General features: G+C 40.5%; 1 protein-coding gene across 2 annotated transcripts in view; it reads right to left on the minus strand.

Annotated features, from left to right (window-relative positions):
* Positions 1-23,472, minus strand: part of ANO6 (anoctamin 6) — a 212,063-nt gene that overhangs the window by 156,764 nt on the left and 31,827 nt on the right. Inside the window, exon 2 of one of the 2 annotated variants that reach the window (XM_082422553.1) lies at positions 5,834-5,893. The exons of the other annotated variant lie outside the window; for it this stretch is intronic. Coding sequence (XP_082278679.1) covers positions 5,834-5,893 — 60 coding nt within the window. The remainder of the gene's footprint in view (positions 1-5,833; positions 5,894-23,472) is intronic. 2 annotated transcript variants of the gene reach the window in all.

Genomic DNA, 23,472 nt, shown 5'->3' on the forward strand with positions numbered 1-23,472 from the left:
TCAACTCCTTGGTTAAGTTTATTCATAGTTTTTGGTTGTTTTTGTTTTTTTTCCCCAGTGTGATTTTAAGTGGGATCATTTTTTCACTTTCTCTTTCTGATATTTTGTTAGTGTAAAGAAATGCAACAGATTTCTGTATGTTAATCTTGTATCCTGCTACCTTGCTGAATTCATTTATCAGTTCTAATAGGTTTGGTGTGGCATCTTTAGGCTTCTCTATATAGAGTATCACATCATCTGCAAATAATGACAATTTTACCTCTTCTCTTCCAATCTGGATACCTTTTATTTCTTTTGCTTGTCTGATTGCTGTGGCTAGAACTTCCAATACTATGTTAAATAGAAATGGTGAGAGTGGGCATCCTTGTCGTGTTCCTGAATTTGGCAGAAAGGCTTTCAGCTTTCACTATTATGTATTATGTTGGCTGTGGGTTTGTCATAAATGACTTTTACTATGTTGAGATATGTCCCCTCTGTACCCACTTTGGTGAGAGTTTTTATCATGAAGGGATGTTGAATTTTATCAAATGCTTTTTTTGCATCTATTGAGATGATCATATGATTTTTGTCTTTTCTTTTGTTAATGTGGTATACCACATTGACTGATTCGTGTATGTTGAATCATCCTTGCTACCCTGGAATGAATCCAACTTGATCATGATGTATGATCCTTTTTATGCATTACTGGATTCAGTTTGGTAATATTTTGTTGGGGATTTTTATATCTATATTCATCAAAGATATTATATTGGCCTGTAATTTTCTTTTTTTGTAATGTCTTTGTCTGGCTTTGGTATCAGGGTGATAGTGGCTTCATAGATGAATTTGGGAGTGTTCTCTCCTCTTTAATCTTTTGGAATAGTTTGAGAAGGACTGGGATAAGTTCTTTGTATGTTTGGAAGAATTCCTCAGTGAAGCCTTTCAGTCCTGTACTTTTGTTTGCAGGGAGTTTTTTTTGTTTTTTTTTTTTTTAATTACAGATTCTATTTCACTTCTAGTGATTGGTCTGTTCAAATTATGTGTTTCTTCTTGACTCAATTTTGACAGGCTATATATTTCTAGAAACTTGTCCCTTTCTTCTAGGTTGTCCAATTTGTTCATAGTATTTTCTTATTATTTGTTGTATTTCTGTGGTATTGGTTTTTATTTCTCCTCTTTCATTTCTTATTTTGTTTATTTGGGTCCTCTCTTTTTTCTTCTTGGTGATCCTGGCTAGAGGTTTGTTGATTTTGTTTATTTTTCAAAAAACCAGCTCTTGGTTTTATTGATTTTTCTATTGTTTTCTTGATCTCTGTTTAATTTATTTCCTCTCTGACCTTTATTATTTCCTTCCTTCTGCTAACTTTGGGTTTTGTTTGTTCTTCTTTTTCTAGTTCTTTTAGGTGGTAGGTTAGGCTGTTTGAGATTTTTCTTGTTTCTTAAGGAAGGCCTGTATTGCTATGAATGTCCCTCTTAGAACTGCTTTCACTGCATCCTATAGATTTTGTAAGGTTGTGTTTTCATTGCCATTTCTCTTGAAGTATTTTCTGATTCCCTCTTTAATTTCATTGTTGACCCACTGGTTTTTTTGTAGCATGTTATTTAGTCTCCATGTGATCATTTTTTTCGTGTTTTTATTTCTGTGGTTGATTTCTAGTTTCATTCTGTTGTGGTCAGAAAAGATGCTTGAAATAATTTCTATCCTCTTAAATTTGTTGAGGCTTATTTTGTGTCCTAGTGTGTGGTCCATCCTAGACAATGTTTCATGTGCATTTGAAAAGAATGTGTATTCTGGGTTTTTGGGATGTAGTGCCCTGTAAATATCAAGTAAGCCCAATTGTTCCATTGTATCATTTAATGTCTCTGTTGCCGTATTGATTTTGTCTTAGAGATCTGTCCATTGATGTCAGAGGGGTATTAAAAGTCTCCAACTATAATTGCATTCCTGTCAATTTCTCCCTCTATGTCTGTTAGTATTTGTTTTATATATTTAGGTGCTCCCATATTGGGTGCATGTGTTAACGAGTGTAATATCCTCTTCTTGTATTGACCCCTTTATCATTATACAGTGTCCTTCTTTGTCTTTCTTTATGAACTTTGTTTTAAAGTCTACTTTGTCTGATATGAATATTGCTACCCCTGCTTTCTTGTAGTTTCCATTTGCATGAAATATCTTTTTCCAACCCCTCACTTTCAATCTATGTGTGTCTTTCAGCCTAAACTGAGTCTCTTGTAGGGCAGTAAATTGTTGGTTCCTTTTTGTTTTTTTTCTTAAATCCAATTGGCCACTCTATTTTTTTTGTTTGGAGCATTTAGTTCATTTAAAGTAATTCTTGATAAGTATGTATTTATTTCCATTTTAAACCTTGTTTCCAATTGATTTTATAGTTCTTCTTATTAATTTCTTCTCCTTTTTGTTTTTCCTTTTGTGGTTTGATGGTTTTCTCTTTATGCTTGAGTTCCTTTGTTTTTGGTGTTTGTGAATCTATTGTATAATTTTGATTTGTGGTTACCCTGGTTTTTAAGTATGTTGACCCATAACTATATCTACTGGCTTTAGACTAATAGTCATACAAGTTCAAACACATTCTAAAAGATCTACATTTTTTTACTCCCCTCCCCCAAATTTTGTGATTTTGATGCCCTATTTTACATCTTCGTGTTTATCCTTTTGCTATTAACTGTAGTTATAACTGCTTTCACAAAAAATTGATTGTTTTTTAATCTATGTATTGGCTTATTTAAGTAATCTTCAGTCAGTTTATATATTTGCCTTTCTTATTGTGAGTCTCCCTTTCCCATAGATTCTTGACTCTTTTCTACTTAGAGAAGACCTTCCAATATTTCCTTTAGGTTAGGTTTAGTATTGCTGCATTCTTTTAGTTTTTGCTTGTCTGAGAAATTCTTTATCTCTCCTTCTATTCTAAATGATAATCTTCCTAGGCAGGGTATCCCAGGTTGTAAGTTTTTCCCTTTCAGGACTTTGAATATATCATTCCACTCCCTTCTCGCCTGCTAAGTTTCTGTAGAGAAATCATCTGATAGCCTTATAGGGGTTCCCTCATGACTGACTCTTTCTTTCCTCTTAGTGCTTTTAGAATCTTTAACTTTTGCCATTTTAATTATGATATGTCTTGGTGTGGGTCTGTTTGGGTTCATCTTGTTTGGAACCTTCTGTGCTTCCTATACCTGGATATGTTTCCTTCTTTAGGTTTGGGAAGTTTTCAGCCACCATTTCTTCAAATACATTTTCAATCCCCTTCTCTCTTTCTTTTTCTTCTGGAACCTCTATTATGCATAGGTTGGTGTGCTTTATATTATCCTATAAATCTCATATGTTGCTTTTTTTTTCATTTTTCTTTCTGTCTGCTGTTCTGTTTGGGTGATTTCCATTATTCTATCTACCAGATGACTTATTCATTCTTCTGTGTTATTTAGTCTGCTATTCATTGCTTTTAGATCAGTTTTTATCTTGGCAATTGAATTGTCTAATTTTGATTGCTTCCTAATTCTAGTTTCTAGTTTCTTGTTACAGTGACCTGCATTTCTTTCTTAATTCCTTTAGCATTTTTATTACCTCCTTTTTGAACTCAGGGTGAAGTACACTGAGTTTGTTCTTTCAGGGGATTCCTCTTGTTCTTTTGTGAGTAGTTCCTTTGCTTTTTCATTTACTTACATTTCTTATATTTACATTACTTACATTTCTCTGTCTCTATGAATAGGAGAAATAGTTATCTACTTTGTTCTTGAAGGGCTGTTTTTATGTGGGAGCATTCCTGTGCAGGCTGTGAGTCCAATATTTTTGGTGCTAGGGCTGTTTTTGGTATGAATGCCTGCCACATCTTTCCTCACAGTGTGCTGGACATTATCCCCTCGATAGGGGGTTGACTGCTGTTCTGGTGTCCAGATCCTGCACTGGGTGTTGGGTGATGCCTCCTCTTTGCTCCATGGCTGTCACAGCCCTGTCAGTGGTGAGGTCTGCTCCCCACTTGTTGCAGTAGAAGTCCTGAGGGTCAGGTTCAATAAAGCTCCATTATACTTAAGTATATGCTCTGCCCCCAAGGAGGTGAGCCCTGAAGCAAGTGAGACCCATTGTGGTCACGGCAAACCTATGCGCTACCCATGCAGATGTCCAAGATTTTGCCCAGAAGCAGCCCAAGGTCACATTCCTTTCTCTGTTGTATTCATCCCAGACCTAGTACTAAGCTGGTGGAGGAGGCCGGAGTATCATGGCTGCAGGAATTGAGGTGGCTGTGCTGTGGCCTGGGACCTGTGCTGCCTCTGTGGCAGGCCTCTTCCTGGACCTGTCCACACCAGATCCAGCTCCAAGCTGTGGTGTGAGGTGGGCTTAACTACAGCACTCCTGCTGAAAAAGGAACTGCTGCATACGCCTATCCAGGGGCTGTCCACTGAGGACATGGGATTCTGTGATGCCACCAACCACCACGTGTGCACGCCAACCAAGTCCACTGCTGCCCAGATCTGGCCCCACTGTTGGAGGGCTGATAATGAGCTCAGATGTCAGCCCCACCCCAACCCTGTACATGCTCACAAAGCCTGCACCACCGGAGCCGTGCCCTGCTGTTAGCAAGCTGACAGTGGGGTTCCGTTGGTGGACCCACGTCCCACCCTACATGCACTAACAATGGACCACACTTCAGGCCCTCCAGCCTGTCTCCAAGCAGCTGGACCAAGTCCTCTCCCAAGGCCCCTTCGCTGGAGTTTCAGCACTTTAGCACATACTAGCAGCCCTGCCCGGCGTGCATTTCAGGCTGGGAAGTGCAGCAAGGTGGCAGTAGTCAGCATCAGGGCTGGTCTCTCTCTGCTCTGATTGCTAGCAAGCCAGCATGTACACACGCCTCGTGAGCAGGGTCCAGGCCCCTCCAGCTCCCTATCTGTCCCAGTGGGCCTCCCAGCAGACAGGGGAGTTTCATAAAGCAAGGGCCTGCCTGTGTGGACACTCCCTCCTTTACAGATCCCCCCAGGGGTGCTGGTCCCATCCTGACGCCTTTTTTTTTTTTTTGGTCCTACTCAGTTACATGGGATCTTTCTTTCAGCTTTGGTCATTTAAGAGACCTTCTGCCACTGTCTGGTTGGTTTTTTGTGAGAGTTGTTCTACTTGTAGATGTAATTTTTGATGTGCTTACATGGGGAGGTGAGTTCTACATCCTCCTATTCCGCCATCTTGATCTCCCCAATAGTTTTTTACTCAATTGAAAAGACGTTCACATATTAATCCTGAGAAGCCAAAGGATTTAATTCAGCTATGCTAGTGGATGTGGTTGCTCAGTTATATATGCATTATGATAAAGGAAATAATTTAGTCCTTAAAACATATTTTTATGAAAGAGCATTTTCATTTTGTCTTAAGATAATGCCACATGCCCCCTTTCACTGATGCCATGCACACTTGTAGGTATGTTATTCAGAAGTCCCTGGATATTATAAATACCCTGAGCAACATGTAAAGTCACAGAAAACTTGCTTTCATTATTTTGTCATCAAAATCCCCTTGATAAACTTTTTTTTCGCCCCCTCGACTCTCTCTCCTGGAAGGCAAAGGTGGGAATTCCTTGTGTATGAGATCTTGACCCACAGCACAGTGGGCAGTCGACAGATAACAATAACATTTGCTCTCAGAAGCTACTTTCAAAAGGAGTGGATTATTTTTAGCAATCCATGTGGGCTAATTGGTGAATAAAAAGTTAGGGAATTTCAATTCAACAAATATTATCTAGGTCCCCATTACATGCCAGCAAGTTACTGAAAGGATATGGGCCTTGTCCTTCTAGAGCTGACAGTCCAAGTGGAAGGGGAAGGAGGGTGGTTCAAATATAAAGGAAGGACATCTTACCCAGGCTGGATGGGAGAGTGGCAGGAGCCATTAAAGGCCTCTTGGAGGCAGGATCATCACCTGAAGGATGAGGAGGCATCAATAAATACAACAAACAAATATAAGGGGGCCTGGCTAGGCAGCAGAAAGACCAGTCAGAGGCATCAGACCTGAGTCCCAGACCTGCTTCTGCAACAACCAGGATCCGACCTTGAGCAAGCCATTTGACCTTTCTAGTTCTGCTTTTCCTTATCTATGATATGCAATGGTTAGATTATGTCAGTTGACCTCAACCCTTGCTGTGCATCAGAAATCATCTGGAATCTTTCTAAAAATCCTGGATCCTTCCCCCCAAAATGTGGTTTTAATTGGTGGGGCAGCAGTGTTTTGGGCAATAGCTTTCCAGGTGATGCTAGCCTGCAGCCCAGTCTGAGAACCACGGGCTGAGATGAGCTCTCAAGCCTATGGTTCTCAGCCCTTAGTGCACAATAACATCTTCCCAGTGCAGGCTGCATTGCCAACAATTAGGCGAGACTCTCTGGGGAGGTGGGACCCAGGCATCGGTATTTTTGAAAGTTCCCAGGCTGATTCCCTGGTGCAGCCCAGGTTGAGAACCACTCTTCTAGGCCCTCTCACGACTTCAGTTTCCTATATGGCCAGTGAAAGATGGGAAAAGGAAGGAAAGAGAAGCCAGTTTCTCCCATAAGAATGAGAATTCTTACGTCAAATTAAAAAGAGAATTGAGTGCCAAAAGCCCCCGATGGATTTTATATAGAGTTGTAACACACAGTAGGGTTGATTTTGGACATGTGCATAATTCATGTTGATGCATGACAGGTAGAAAAGGTCCACTCCAAAATGCTCTCAGTTCTAAATTCAAAATTCCAAGGACTACATCTATAAAGTGACTCCATGGTGTGTTCTCTGCAATACTTCGAATATGATTTGCATGGTTGACTGTAATATGAACATTATATTCCCTACCCCCAAGGTTACTTAAATCCACTTATTAGGCAATGGTGAACTAAACAAACAGTAATTAGAAACACTCCAGACTACCTTTTAAATCTGTTGCTAAATTATATTTTGCCTGCAGCACCAAACTCATACACACAGCATGTCTACAAGCATCATGAAACCAAAGCCTCAGAAATATTTACGTTAATAAGAGCATAAGCCACCTCTGGGCCCTCACATGGGATTCTTCAGGGAAGTAAGGTCTCCTTAAGATGAGGGCTGTTCATTACTGTTATTTCTCACATCTGGGTAAATAAAGGACTGCCCACATGTGGTTAGAAATCCCAGGAGAAAATGAACTCTCCGGAGGTCTGGAAACGAAGAACACCTCTGATCAACTGACTCATTTCCTGAAATGAGTCAGAAATGAAAGTAATTCTTCAGAAGAGAACATCAGCATGGTGACGCAGCTTATAAAATAACGCCAGATAATACCTGTGACTAAGAGGCTGGGCCTGGGGAAGGAGGAACGGCCTGAACAACAGGGCTGGGGCCCCTGCACTGCACTTAATCTTGGAGCTGCTGCCGTTAGCTTAGAGGGTCTGCAAATCCAGTGAGTGTCTGGGCGTCCTGGTCTCAGCTGTAAGTCTTGATTAGCGGTAAGAATGCCTGCATGCCATTAGAAAGCTTGCCCCTCTCCTAAGGGTCGAAGCAGCCAGAAAGGATGCACATGTCGGTGTGGACAAGGAAACAGCAATGCTTACAAGAAAGACGATTTTGCTTAACTAAAAATAGTCTATGCCTGCTGACTGGGAGAGCCTTTCTTCCTGAGGAGGAAGGACCGCTGTACAGAGACGACCCAAGGCCACCCAGGGAGGTCCTTCCTTCACATTATGCAGGAAGGAGCGGTACTGGCATATGGTCAGGGACTGGAGAGCAAGAAAGACAAACACCTTTCACAACAACAACTCCAGTACGAACCAAGAGACAGGAAGGTGAAAAACAACGGCTGTCGTCACCAAAGTCGGATGCCACTTATTTTTATTAGGTGGGCCATTACTATTCTTTCCGTAATGGGTATTAAAAAGAAATGCATCTCCATAGTTTATAATGCTGGTGGGGGGCTGAGGAGGCTGGAAACAATCTAAACGCCCATTAATAAGTGACTAGTTAAATTAAAATCTCGTACATACACAATGGAATACTATGTAGCCATTTAAAAGAAGGCCAATCCAGAGCATGTGCAGACCCAGAGATATGTATTTTGTAGGATACATGAAGACAGGAGGAAAAAAGCCTCCTGGACTCTGTACAGTAAACATGCATGTAAATGTATGTAAAGAAGCTGCCTTAGTGTAGGAGAAGGGGGCTAGGAGAGTGTCGTTCTTCCTTTTATACCCTCAATACAGTCTGAATTATCTTTTCAAGTACCTACCACCCCCCTGCTGTTAAATAATAGGCATTAACTAGGAAGGCTATTTTTGGTTTCTTCTTTGTACTAGTCTCTCTATATATAATTTAAAACAAATGAATGTTATTTTAAATAGATATTATGGGCTGAACTATGTCTCCTCAAAATTCATCTGTAGAAGCCCTAACTCCTGGTAAATCAGAATGTGACTATATTTGGAAACGGGCCTCTCAAGAACTGATGAGGTTAAAATGAGGCTGTTAGAGTGGGCCCTAATCCAATCTGATTGGAGCCCTTAGAAGAGGAGGAAATACGGACACAGAGAGAGACCTCAGGATGTTCACACACAGAGGAAAGACCATGTGAGGACACAGCGGGAAGGTGGTGTCTACAAGCCAAGGAGAGAGGCCTCAGAAGAAACCAAATCTGTTGACACCCTGACCTTGGATTTCCAGGCTGCAGGGCTGTGAGGAAATAAATTCTGTTGTTTAACCCTCCCAGTCTGGTATTTTATATGGAAGCCCTAGTACACTAACACAGTACAGGCATTCCTCATTTTACTGCACTTCACTTTACTGCACTTTGCGGATACCGTTGTTTTTTACAAATTGAAGGCTTATGGCAACTCTGCATTGAGCAAGTCTATTGGCACCATTTTTCCAACAGCATTTGGTCACTTCATGTCTCTGTGTCACATTTTGGTAATTCTCACAATATTTTAAACTATTTCATTATTGCTATATTTGTTACGGTGATCTATGATCAGTCATCTTTGGTGTTACCATTGTAATTGTTTTGGGGCATCACGAACTGCACCCACATGAGACAGCAAACTTAACTGATAAATATTGTGTGTGTTCTGCCTGCTCCATCAACCAGCTGTTCCCCGTCCCACTCCTTCTCCCCGGGCCTCCCTGATCCCTGAGACACCACAATATTGAAACTAGGCCAGTTAGTAAGTGATAGGAAGAGTCAAGCCATGTGGCAAACCTCATTGCTGTTATGGTAAGAAAATGCCACAGCAGCCAGCACCCTGATCAGTCAGCAGCCGTCAACGTCAAGACCTTCCATCAGCAAAAAGATGACTTGCTGAAGGCTCAGATAACGGTTAGCATTTTTCAGCAATAAAATATTTTCAAATGAAGGTATGTACCTTGTGTGTTTAGACATAATGCTATTATACACCTAATAGACTACAGTATAGTGTAAACTTAACTTTTTTTTTTTAATTTTAATTTCAGATAACGAATACTTTTTAATTTATTTATTTTTATATTTATTTTTGGCTGTGTTGGGTCTTCGTTTCTGTGCGAGGGCTTTCTCCAGTTGTGGGGAGCGGGGGCCACTCTTCATCGCAGCACGCGGGCCTCTCACTGTTGGGTCTCTCTTGTTGCGGAGCACAGGCTCCAGATGCACAGGCTCAGTAGTTGTGGCTCACGGGCCTAGTTGCTCCGCGGCATGTGGGATCTTCCCAGACCAGGGCTCGAACCCGCGTCCCCTGCATTAGCAGGCAGATTCTCAACCACTGCGCCACCAGGGAAGCCCTAAACTTAACTTTTATATGCACTGGGAAACCAAAAAATTTGTGACTCGCTTTATTGCAATGTTTGCTTTGTTGAGATATTTGCTTCATCATGGTGGTCTGGAGTCAAACCCACAATTATCTCCCAGGGATGCCTGTATAAACATAAATAGATGGGTGAAATTCAAACTAACATAACATGGAGACAGGCGCCCAAAAGTCTTCAGTGGGTCAAAACCCCACTATGTCTGCTGTGATGAAGATGGCCTCATCTGGCATGTGAATAAATTGGGGCACATGATGCTCTGACTAGATCGGGGTTACCCCATTTAGTGACCTGGGCCAGGACTAGAACAGGTTTCCTATCTCAGTCAGGATTCAGTCTGCTTACGCCACTTACCTTTTACTTAACAAATCCCATAACTCCAAGGAATAGAGCTCAAGATATGTTATTAGTGTCCTTTAAAGGCTTGGCTTATATTCAAAAGGCTTTCTTCTTGTGCTGATAACTAATGAAAAAGAAGGTGTAACTGTAATATTATTAATCAATTTAAAAAATAAAAGATTTGGTACCAGGGTTTGTAAAAAATTCAAAAAACAAACAAAATGCCATATTTCTGCACCCACCTAATTTTTTTATAGCTTAATACATGTGGTCTCATGTCACAATGCAATATATTAAAAGTATAATACTCCTAGGCTAAAATATCTTTATGAAATTGTATAGATTTTTATAAATTAATCAATCCTCCCTTTAAAAATTAGAGTTCAGTGATAAGAGATATTAAAGCCACAGACTTTACCTACAGATTCTATAACGCAGCAGTGGGCTAAGATCCAGGCACATGAAAAGAAGATCAAAACTTGAAGCTAAGTATTTGGTACAGTCCATTCAGGCCACGTTCTGAGGAGGAAAGACTCACTTTTGCCTTGAATGGTTAGGGAAAGTTTCAACAAGGGCAAGAGCTCTAAACCAATCTGGTATTAGACACATAAAGGCTAAGGAGAGGTAATATATCCAGGTCTGCCTTGCCACTGAGTATAGTTTTAAAGGCAAGAACTATGTACCTAAGATCCTAACAGAGTGCCTGGCACATAGTAGGCATCTGCCAGAGCTGGGGCAGGGGAAACAGTGGGGGAAAGTACACAGTATGCTCACCTTGGGGTCTGTGGTGCAGGTTCTTGTAAGGAGGTTATAGGATATAAAGTTAAAGCAATTGGGGCCAACCTGTAGACTGACTGAAATCTGGGGAGTCTTTAAAGGTGTTTCTGAAAGAGAATATTATAGAACACAGATGGGACCAGCAGTGACGTGCAGAATGGACCAGAGAAATGACAGGGAAATGACAGGGAATCAATCAATCAAAGGGTTAATCAAAGGAGGTTAATCATGTAATCTATTGGGAAAAGTCTCAGCTTCCTAATCTATAAAATGGGCATCACACTACCTATCTTCATAGGGCTGTTATGAATACTAAAGTTGGGCATAACACATGGCCTGACAGTAAGCACTTAAGAAAATATAATTGCCATTATTATCATAATGACTATCCCACACTGAAAAATAGAGAAGGAAATGAGTGAGAGAACAAGTGTGAGGTGCAGAAGCAGGGTATGTCTCCTTGGGCTCTCAAGTCCTTTAAAGAGCGGATGATAACGGCTTTTTTGGAGTGGAATGTACTGCATTTATTCCTTAGTTCTCCAGAACCTAATACATCAATACAGGAGAACCAACACAGGCAAATCAGATGTCTGAAATGATCTTTAAAATCAAGATACTCCAAAATCAATTTTTAAGTTGCCTTTGTATAAAAGTAACTATATGGGTTAAGGCTAATCAGTTTTGAAACACTAAATTAATAGACTCAGGTATAAATCCAGAAGAACAATTTTCATAATGAAAATGCCAATGCCTTTTTAATTAAGGATGGAATTGCCAACATAAAAGACTTCAGATAAATGAGGAATTGTTCCTTTCTCTCATAAATTAAAGGACCTGATAACTCTGTGAATTATTTTGAGATATTGATTACCAGAAATTGTTTAGAATCTAAGCTACAGGATTTTCCAACTGCATAATAATCACCTCATATTGGGGCTGAGAGCCTCAGACCACATTTGGCGCTCTGGCTTTTTAAGTTTCTTTTTCTGGTTATTATCAGAAGGCCCACAGAGCTATATTTAGAGTCATTAGATACATATGAAGCTCTACTGAAGAGAATGGCATTCTGTCTAACTGGAAGCAATGCTAACTTTATTTCTTTTTGTCAACTTGACCTTAGAAGGAAGAGTTACTACACATAAAAAAAAATACATGCACATTTCCATAAATACATACACGTGTACTCATGGTAAAAGGTTTACCAACTAACCTTTATGTATCAAACATCATGAAATTAATACATCAGAGATCCGTGTTAATATTCCTATTCTCAACATACATGATCTATTTAAAAACTGTTTACTCTTTGGCCCTGAACCAGGTTTCCACATTTACTATCTCGTTGAAGGGTATATTACTTCTTAAAATTAATTCAAAAAAAAAAAACAAAAAAAAAAACAGAACCCACAAAATTACCTAAAGGGACTAACACAAAGGGAGAAAAATAAGGCATAACTGATTAGTTTTGCCAGAGCCAAGAGAAACTTTCCAATAAACAATGAGGCCCAGATGAAGAGAGAGTTAGCAGTCAAACAAATTAGTCAATTAAAGGAACTCAAACACACCAGCATAATGTGACAACTGTAGATAGATATTAGCCAGCACATATACATATTCAATACTGAAAATGAGTAACATCTTAGAAGAAAACAGCAGAGAACAAAATAAGGAATTTAGAAGTGGGAAGAAGAAAAGGATTCCTGTAAAGAGAAGAACAAAGGCTAAGACAACATGGGACAGGTAATGGGGTGACCGCCAGATAAATCAAGAGAAATGAGTTTGAATCTCTCTTCTTTGTCCACCCCACTGGTTTTCTTCAGAATGTTTCTTAACTTTTCTAAGCCTCAGAATCTTCATCTGTTGTCTGAACAGGGAAGTATTGTACGATATCCAAAAGTCTCTTGCAACTTGGATAAAAGACCAGAAGTTTCTGTTTAGATGATAAAGTTACTTTTTTTTTTTTTTAATAGGCTACTTTTATTGCACAGTGGGCTTCAAGTGCACAAGTCTGGAATTTCACAGAAGGGAGCCCCGTGGAGCACAGCCCTGAAGCCTGAGCCAAACCAAGGCCTCTGAAATGAGTACTAACGGCTGGACAATTTGAACGTTCTGTGTGCTACAATGTTGACCTCGGCCACAATCCCTTTGCCTCTGCCCTTCCTAGCTCTTCCTAGTCGCATACACTCTTTACCCAATCCCAACGCTTCACACAATCCTGCCAAATGCAAGTAAGACACACATTTATGAAAAAGTTGGTAGAGCTCATCAGGTGTAATAGGAAATGAAAACATTTGGTGGCCGCCCCCGACCTTGAGAAATGACAATAACCACTTCTACTTATTGCCCTGTTACAATGAGTAGTCCAGTAAGTCCCCTTTTCAAAATCTTCATAAAGTAATCTGAAATGTGAAAAAATATTTATACCTACAACAATCTCACAGTATTATTTATAACAGCAAAATAATCTGCTACACGTTAGATCTGCAACAATCAAAGGATGATTATGTAAATGGTACCTCGACTTAAACTCTCCTCCACAGCCCCTGGGTTCCCCCTCCATGGGAATCAAACTGCCTGCTGATGAACAACCTCTTCACCAGACTTAAGATCCTGGAGGCAAAAACCACGTTTTGTCCCTGGCCTCAGCCACAAAGTCTACCTCACAGCGAAGACAAAATAAGTATCCGTGAAATGTTTGCTAGCAAAGGCTTCCACGTCAATTCTGTCTGGTGGAATATTATGCAGCTATTACATGTGGTTTGTGAAGCATTTCTAAATATAAGGAATGCTGAGATGAAAAGGTCCTGGAGACGAAAAGCGGTGAATGTATATAATGCCACTGAATCGTACATTTGAAATAGGGTAAAATGGTCAATTTTACGTTCTGTATATTTTACCACAATGAAAAATAAATATTACGGAATGCTTACGAGGCAAGTTGAGTGGAAAGACAGGATACTGTATTTCTAGACTATATAAAATTCTGCATTTTTAGAAGGCTAGAAAGAAGCACACTGAGGTATTCATGTTTGGTTTATCTTTGAGCAGTAGCATTAGGGGTGATTTCTGTTTTATTTGCAATTTTCTGTTTTTTCCAAAATATCTACAATGGACCACTTACAGTCATACCTCGGTATCTGCGGGTGATTGGTTCCAGCACCCCTGCAGTTACCCAAATCCTGGATGCTCAAGTCCCTTCTATAAACTGGTGTGGTATTTGCATATAACCTAAGCATATCCTCCTGTATACTTTAAGTCATCTCTAGATTACTTATAATACCTAATGCAGTGTAGACACTATGTAAATAGTCGCTGGCTTGTGGCAAATTCCAGTTTTGCTTTTTGGAACTTTCTGGAAATTTTGGGGGGGAATATTTTTGATCCACGATTGGTTGAATTTGTGGATGCAGAACCTGTGGATACAGAGAGCTGACTGTGTAACACTACAATCAGAAAAATATGTGGCACAGCAGACGTCAGGGATAGTAAGGTTTGGTTACCAACAGGTTTAATTTGGATGAGAATCATTCACCTTGCTATGAGCCTTGATACTGCATACCATCTGTGCTTGCCCACACTGTGGAGACAACCCAAAGGCATGCCACTAGGGTTAAAATTTTAACTTTATTATATTGAAATGTCTTTCTCTTCTTTTTCTTTTTGCAATGCTGGAAAGCATGCATTACAAATTTGCTGCTCCGTGAGTATGCTTTGTCCAGGCTGAGAAATAGGAATAGATGATTGTTTTGGACATATAAGTGCCAAACTGCATCAAATGCACAGTTGTTCTCAGAGGTGAAGGCCTTCCGGACCTGGGACGGGCCAGTTTGGAATGCCTCACAGAGAATGAGGCATCCATACACACTCAGTAAACATGAGAATCACCACTTTTAAGGATAAATTAGAAGCAAGGCCTTTGGAGTTGCACAGACTCAGGATTGAAGTAACATATAAAAAAGACCTAGGACTGCCACTTATAATTGTCATCTTGAGTTCTCCCGGCCTCAGTTTCCCCACAAACAAATGGGGATAATACTACCTGCCCCTTGGGTACTAAATGGGATGATGTTTGCAGATCTGAAACGCAAGAAAACCTAGAGCAGAGCCTGCAGTCAGTAGGTGCTCAATCAGTATCACTGGTTTCCTTTCCGTCTTTCGATCGAGTGTCTAATCTGGGAAAGCAACAGTGTAAATGACTTGAGTGCTAAAAATGACCAACTGTCTATAAGTAATAAAGTTAATATGATAGGAGTAAAGGAAGATATTTTCAATAATATTTTAATTTATCCCATCAATCCAGTTCTCATATAGTTCAAAACAATATTCCTATTCTTTGTTCCTTAGTAATAGGAAAATATTAATCACTATTCTCTGTGTACTTCACACACCTGAGACCATGAAGCCACCCTTCACTTCCTTCTTCAGTGTTCCCATCGTAAAATCTTTCATTCCTTTAAACAAGCTCTGAGCCCCCTGCAAGTTCCCCCCAACATTGTGAGAGATCCTCCAAATCCCTCTGAGCAGGGCTGAGCTTCGCGTAAGGCAAGCACCTGATCCATGCATCCCGACGTTGGGCTTTGGAAAATACAACTAATCATTACACTTGACTTGGGGCGACTGATGGGGGTGTGTGGGCGCTCCCGAGACAGATCCAAGTGTGACCAATAGTGCCCTCCGTCTGCTTCCGTAACCTCTGTCCCTTGCTGTGCTTTGTCGTCAACACTGTTTAGCAAGCCGATAGCTTCTGAGATTGCATCGGATTCAACATTGCACCAAATTTCTCCCTTCAAAAGAGCAGCCTGTAATCTTTGCAGAAGATCTGCTCCCTTCCTTGATTAGCTCTTTTACTTGAGTGCCTTCCTGGGCAAAGGAGGAAAAGAACCAAGCAAAGGGTGATGGGAGTCTTCAGCTGTTTGGGGTTTCCTCTGTGCAGACTGAACTATGAACCCCACTACTTTCAGGCTAGAAAGCTCGAGTGTGTTCTTTCAATAAACATGTCCTGAGCCGAGTGGTAAATGCAGGGTATTCCAAAATAAGCCAGTCTTGCCTTATGGAAGAAAAGAGTATCAACAAGGACACCATAGTGCAATATGTTCTAAACAAAGGTATGTACAGGGTATTAGTATAGGGGACAGAGGAGGACACTGGGTTTGCCCAGACAGGATTCTAGGAGTCAGGTAATTCACACCTCTCTTTACCAGCCACTGAGGAATGAATGAGCTGACCCCACAGTGTCTCTGGGGGATGAATGCTGTTGCAGTCTTTTAATGCAGTCTCTTTAACACCACTGCCACTGAATTGCTTTGGTTACTGCATTTGCTTTCTTGTTCCCCTCACATGTTCACCTCCTTACTTTATTTTCGGAAAAAAACATATGGTGCTTCCATTCTCTCCCCAGTCTTTCAACCCATAATGTTTCCTGCCCTGGAGAGTTGCTTTGACTATCAGGGAAAGAACACTGTAATGGCTTGGGTGGAGCAAACAGAAAGCAGGAATGAGCCTGCTTGCTGAAAGGAGCCAGAAAAGTGTGCGTGGAACCATTGCCTGCAGCGCCCACTGTGACCAGGCCCTCAGCGGCCCTAGCAGGTGAGTGACTGCCCTGTGAACACACAGGTGCCTCCCTGTCAGCTGCAGCTGGGGACAGTTTATCTTCAAATCATTGTCCTCCGCCCCTCACCTCACCCATTTCTAGTGGCAGAATATTTGTCAAGAGTGGTTTTTAACCTTTCATAGGCCATGCAACTCTTTGGGAAAATAGTGAAATTCAAGGATCTTCTCCCCAGAAAATTTCTCAGAAGCACATAAACATAAAATATTATATACAACTTCTGGGGATTCGCAAACTCCTGAAGCCCATACCTGGAATACTAGGAGAGGCATACTGTTCGGTTTGACTGTTTTTGAGCTTCTATCACGTGCCAAGCACTTTGGAGACCCCACCTCAAACTCAACTTGTCACCATTCTCTGTGTCGAACTGTTTTCCCACGCCCAGCCTGGAACATGGGTCCCCATGTTATCTGCCCAGGAAACCCCTATTCAGCAGCTTAAGCATCACTCTTTTTTTTTTAATAATAAATTTATTTATTTTATGTATTTATTTTTGTCTGCGCTGGGCCTTCGTTACTGCCCGCAGGCTTTCTCTAGTTGCGGTGCGCGGGCTTCTCACTGAGGTGGCTTCTCTTGTTTCGAAGCACGGGCTCTAGAGCGCAGGCTCAGTAGTTGTGGTGCACGGGCCTAGCTGCTCCGCGGCATGTGGGATCTTCCCGGACCAGGGCTCAAACCCGTATCCCCTGCATCGGCAGGCGGATTCTTAACCACTGCACTACCAGGGAAGCCCTTAAGCATCACTCTTGAATGAAAACATTCTGAGCCCTTCACCCTAATTCCCCCACTGCCCCCAAGAGGGTCTCATCGCACCTTATTGCTGCACGACTATACTCAGCAGGTCCTTGTATCAGAGATCCTGCAACATTTACTACCTTCATGTATTTACATGCCTTTCTTCTCCTGCTAGATGATAAGCAACCTAAGGGCATGGATTGTAACTTAATCATCTTTTATTTCCAGCTTCTAGTAAAGTCCTTATTCTGGAGAAAAACAGTCCATTGAGGGGAAACAGACACAAAATCAGATAATTTTAACACTGGGATCCTAATGGTCAACCTGATGGGATGAGTGATTTTAAGCTAAATCTTCAAGGAGCAGCAGAAGTAAATGAGAAAAGTTAGGAGTGGACATTACAGCAGAGGGGCATGCAGGCAGGAAACAGCGTGTACGGGGAACAAAGTAATTCAGGATTCAGGGTGACTGAAAATGCAGGCAGGAGGAAGCTATCCGAGATGAGGAGAGCAGTACAGAGGGGATGAGGTTATGGAGGGCACTGAATGAGGTGGAAGGGAGCTTAAATTTACTTCGTAAAGGTAGGAAGTCACTGAAAGACATTTTTTTCTTTCCTACTTGAAAAGTGACAGACGATAGTTGTAGAAAATGGAGAAAAGTCATAAACATTTACAACCCCACCATATTGAGACAACCACTATTACCATCTTTATGTATTACGTAAACACGTACGTATGTGTATGTGACTATGGTTTTCGTGTACTTTTGATCCTGCTAACATTTATGAAGCATTTGCTAGCTACCAGACATTGTGCTAAATATACTACATGTATTCTGTCATTATGTCATTTAATGCTAACAAAAATTCTTAGAGGTAGTTCCCATAGTAATCCCATTTTAAAGAGGAAGACATAATGAAGGGCTGAGTGGTGAGGGGGAGAGGGAGACGTACAAGGCCACCCAACTAATACGTAGCAGAGCTAAGATTCAACACCAAATTTACTTACTGTAAAGACCACTCTCTTACACTTCAATTTTTTTTTTATTTATTCTCACTCATTTAATTTATAAGACGAGTGAATCACTATATCCAGTTTTCTCAAAAAACTCCCTTTGGGATCCTGATTAGCATTGTAGTAAACTAAAAAAACAAACCTGAAAAGCACGAGGACTTTACTACTGTCTCCCCAGACAGGGAGCACCAAAACCCCCTGCCATTTACTTAAATATGTTGCAATCTTGGTAAAGCTTACAGTTTTCTTCACTGAAGCCTTATAAGTTTAGGAGGGTGACATGCTGAGACATGTACTGTAGACAGATTAATCTGGCAATGGTACAAAAAGGTGGATTTGAGAAGACAAGATTGGAAAGCTGCAATACAAACTGAGAGATAAGGCCACAGTCCCGGTGAGAGACACAGAAGCCTAGGACCAAGGCGGTGATATTTGGGATGGAGGCGAGAGAATGGACTCAGAAAACACAGGAGACAGAATTTAAAGGACTGGGTGTGGAGAAAAAGCAGCAGCAGGGTGCTGTGAGGAGAGAGAGGAGGTGGGGAAAGCGGACCGGGGGTGCCATTCACTGGGAGAGGGAACACAGGAAGAGATGCATTTTTCAGTGTGTGCATTTTGAGGTGGGGGGGTGGGGAATAATGAGTTCGACTGTGAACATTAAATCACTGAACACATTCTGAGTGCCTACTACACGCCAGGTGCCTTGCCGAATGCTTGGGTCAGTGGTGAACCAGACTGAGGAGGTCACAGGACAGGTGGAGTGGGGGCAATAGAGTACGAAAACAAGGAAGCACAGAGGTGGGTACATCCCAGTGGAGATGGCCTGGAGGGAGGTCTGAAGTCCAAAGGCAGGCCAGACCCTATAAACTGCATGCGTGAATGGAACGCCCTCAGAAAACACATATAATAGAGTGAGCAATAACAGGGAGCTCCCTGGTGGCCTAGTGGTTAGGATTCCGGGCTTGCACTGCCATGGCCCAGGTTCAATCCCTTGTTGGGGAACTGAGATCCCGTGAGCTGTGTGGTGGAAGGGAGGGGAAGGGAGGGGGAGGGGGGAGGAGGGAGGGGGGAGGGGGGAGGGGGGAGGGGGGAGGGGGGAGGGAGGAAGGACAATAGAGTGAGAACAGAAGTAAATCCAGGTTGGTGCTCTGAGTAACACCAGGATTTTAAGTCAAGCAGGAGACCAAGAAGGAAGAAACAGTCAGACACAGGAGAGGCCAAGAGAGCCCAGATCCCACAAGCCAAGAGGGGAGCAGAAAGAATAATAACCCATCTTGAGACCATCCTGCCCTTGGACTTCTCAGGAAGAATGACTTTTTTTTAAAATTCAAAGGTCATCCAGTCTACTTTACACATTAAACAAAATCAGATAAAAAGTCCGTGACGAGGGTAAGAATTTACATCTCCTGGTCGTCTCTCAGAGGTTTATGCACCAGCCATATGGAGTTGATGATTAATATTCAGCAGGAAGTGAATTTATAACCATGTGCCTGCCATTCAAATGTGAAATGTTTTCTGCTCAGTACACCCAATAATAAATACATTAATACATCTTCAGTTTAAAATACATTTATGAATAATTTTATGCATTTTGTAATTTTCCTGGCAAGAATGATAATAGAACAATCTATTTTCACTGCTACGTGAAACAAAAAAGAGGAATGAAAGGTTCAGTTCATCACAGAATTTAATATGCTTTATAATAAATATCAAACAGTCATTACTTGGGCTATACAAAGGGTGGCTGAGGTCAAAAGATGATTATAACAGCAAGAGTTTGTGCCCATATTTATTCTCTGTCAGTCGCTTACATTTGCATAAGAAGTTTCCTCTACTCATCAATTTTTTACCACATTAGAATGCTAGAAATCAAATTTGTTTTTTCTGATTTATATATGGGCAGTAATAATATGATTTTGTAATGATTAACAGTAGGAACATTCAAATAAATGGAAAACACTAGCCCTTCCAAGGTACCAATGCAACGACTAACAGACAGATATGAAAATAAATTACATTCACTGCCTTAGGTAAAGGCTGGAAAGGCTTAGAAAGCCAGGAAGGCACCAGAATCTGAAATGATTACTGTGGCAGTGTTTGATAAAGCCAGGAAAGGCCAAATACTGTGAATTCTTCATCTTTTGTCATCTTTGTCAACAGTATGTGTGCATATGTATGTGTACACAACATATGCACACTTGACTTGATGGCAGCCTGATCATAAAAAGAGAGGCAATAACTTCAAGATTATAGTGGAGAGATGTGGGGCCGGAAGGAGATGCAGGATCTATCCATCCAGGAACTGATGGAGTCATAATTTCCCCTCTTGATAACCACCCGGAACTGGGAGTCACAACTAGTAGAGACCAAAATTTAATAAAATGAAAATGACTTGTACAAATGAACTGATTTACAAAACAGAAATAGAGTCATAGATGTAGAAAACAAACTTATGTTACCAAGGGGAGAAGGGGAGGAGGGATAAACTGGGAGATTGGGATTGACCTATACACACTACTGTATATAAAATAGATAACTAGTAAGAGCCTCCTGTACAGCACAGGAAACCCTACTCAATACTCTGTAATGACCTATATGGGAACAGAATCTAAAAAAGAGTGGATATACGTATATGTATAACTGACTCACTGTGCTGTACAGCAGAAACTAACACAACATCGTAAATCAACTATACTCCAATAAAAACTAATTTAAAAATAAATAAATAATTTAAAAAATGAAAATGACTTTAGGATGATCTTCCTAAATTGAGCAGAACCCTATGATTCCATGACGGTTCCTTGAGGAATAATGCCCATTACAACTTCTTGCTGCAACACTCTGCTTTTACTGGGGGAAAGAATTCCAGGAAGAGGGAAAATACGGTAATGATGGCTAATCGTCTCTAACTGTTCAAAGGTGAACAAGATTAAGGGCTTCCAATACATAAAACACTCAATAAACACCAGAGTAATAATATCAAGGAAGGAAGGTGAGAGGAAAGAAATAAACTAATAAATGATAGAAAAAAGATGCTATACCATTAAGAACACTCTAGTAAAAAGGAATAAAGTTGCATTAAGTTTGATGATCTGGACAGGCAAAAACTACAGTAAGTTAATTTTTAGTGTCTACAATGTAAGAAATATTTACTTATGGCAAGTTTTAATTAAAAAGTAGCTTGTTCTAAACTATAAAATACGTAAGGGAGTTAAAAATTTGATGACTCAAATCTTGACAGGGTTATTTTAAAATATGATTATTTCATGGCATGACACTCAGATAAAAATATACACTAAAATCACAGAACCAGGAAACTTTATTTTTTATGCATTCAAATATACTGAGTTTATCTGTTTACAGAAGAACTTGGCCATAATGCAGTTTCTACTTCATTTTCAACTGATAACTGGGTCTCGTCTTTTGTATTTATAATTTTGGGAAATATCCACAATGCATTTAATCATAAGTATAGCTAGTGAAAAAAAAGTTAAATGTCACCATTTTATGTTCACTCAAAAGTGGGATAAACACTTGATTAGTCAAATTAAGAAACAAAACAAATTATTGAAACTAAACTTACATTATTTTCCCCAAAAAACTTAAAATGTGACAATAAAGAGTTGGTTCTTTAAGTAAAAGCAGTTATTAGCATTCTGACGCCTTCAACAAACTTGTCCAGTCCTGGGTAGCCCTGTCTTCTGGGAAAGAGGCTGCACCGTGGTCAAGGATGTGGACTCTGGAGCCAGGTGGCCTGGGTTCAATTCCCAGCTCAGCCACTTGCTAACTTTACGACCTTGACCAGTTATCTAGTCTTTCTGTGCCTCAGTTTCTTCACCTGTAGAAATGGAATCATAAGAGCACCTAACCAACCAAGGCTGCTGTGAGGAGTAAATGCATTAATGTAAAGAACTTAGAAGAGCGCCTGGCACACAGTGCATACTCAATAAAGACTGGTTTATTATTATATTTTATTATAATTATTGTCACCATCATTATAACTATTATCTATTCTGTGGGCTTTCCATGAAACAAAAATCAATTCAGGTCTAAGTGCTCAGGCCTAACTAATAATCAGTTCTCATATAATATCATATTTTCAGCAAAGCGTAGTTAAAATCTAGGATCTGTGCATGCTTTTGGTGAACTGTAAGACAATTATGAGTCAAAGGCTAGTGAGGGGCAGAGACAAGACTGGACCAGGTATTGACTCTTGTTAATGCTCCTCCTTCTAATCTTGTGGCCTCTAATCTTGGTAGGCTTTCAGTAAACTACAGCAACAGGCACAAAAATAAAGCCATATATAAATAAATAGCCCACCAAGTTATATATTTCCCCACAGATCACAGTAAAAGCAAAGAAGGTATACTGAAAAACATCCAATTGCACAGTTTAGTTTTGTGGCCTCAATTCTTTGGCCACATGCATTCCCCACATGAAAACATGACAGGAAAAGTACTCTTCACTGGGCCTCCCAGGCGATGACCAGCAACACCCCATCCTCTCTCTCCCCCTACTTCTTGGCCCACCTCCAGGAGGTGTGGACAACCGTGTTACAAATTTGGGTTTCCAGAATCTTGGAGGAAGCTTCCCCGGCTCTTCAAACTGTAACTCGTAAGTCTTTCCCTACTGACTTCTTTCTGTACCAACCAGTATCCATCAACCCTCTCATGCATAAGATTCCTGAGTTTTACTGGAATAATTACATGGAGAGTACTGAAGAGCTTTTGCAAATCTAAATTGTAAACCAAACATTACTAGCCTCATTATAGGAGTTATTAATACAATTATGGAGTCAGCAAGCTGGGAGGAATCGGATATAATCTAGTCTAAACCCCTTATTTAACAGATAAGGAAACTATGACACTGCTCACCTATAACCAAAATAACAACTCATTCAAAGTAACCTAACGTGTTCATATAACTTTTAAGGCACTCATTAAGGAACGACTTAATTACACATTTTCACGTTTTAATGTTGTGAGAGATTAATCATCTAAATCCAGGCTGTTAATGATACTGTATACCTTCTAACTTGTAATCACATGCAAATTTAGAGTAATATTTAAACTTTCTAAATCCTGTGCTTCTTCTATGGACCCCATTTCACATTTTGCCGTTACTAATGGCATCAACATGCTTCTCAAAAATTATTTTCAAAGAATGAATAACTTTATATGTTTAAGATTTCTGAATTCTATCTTCTCCTCTCTGCAGCTGGATCAGGGCAGGGGCTTGGAGGTAGATGAGATGCA

This window comes from Balaenoptera physalus (genome assembly GCF_965194825.1).
Source record: "Balaenoptera physalus genome assembly, chromosome: 13".
Classification (NCBI taxonomy): Eukaryota; Metazoa; Chordata; class Mammalia; order Artiodactyla; family Balaenopteridae; genus Balaenoptera; species Balaenoptera physalus.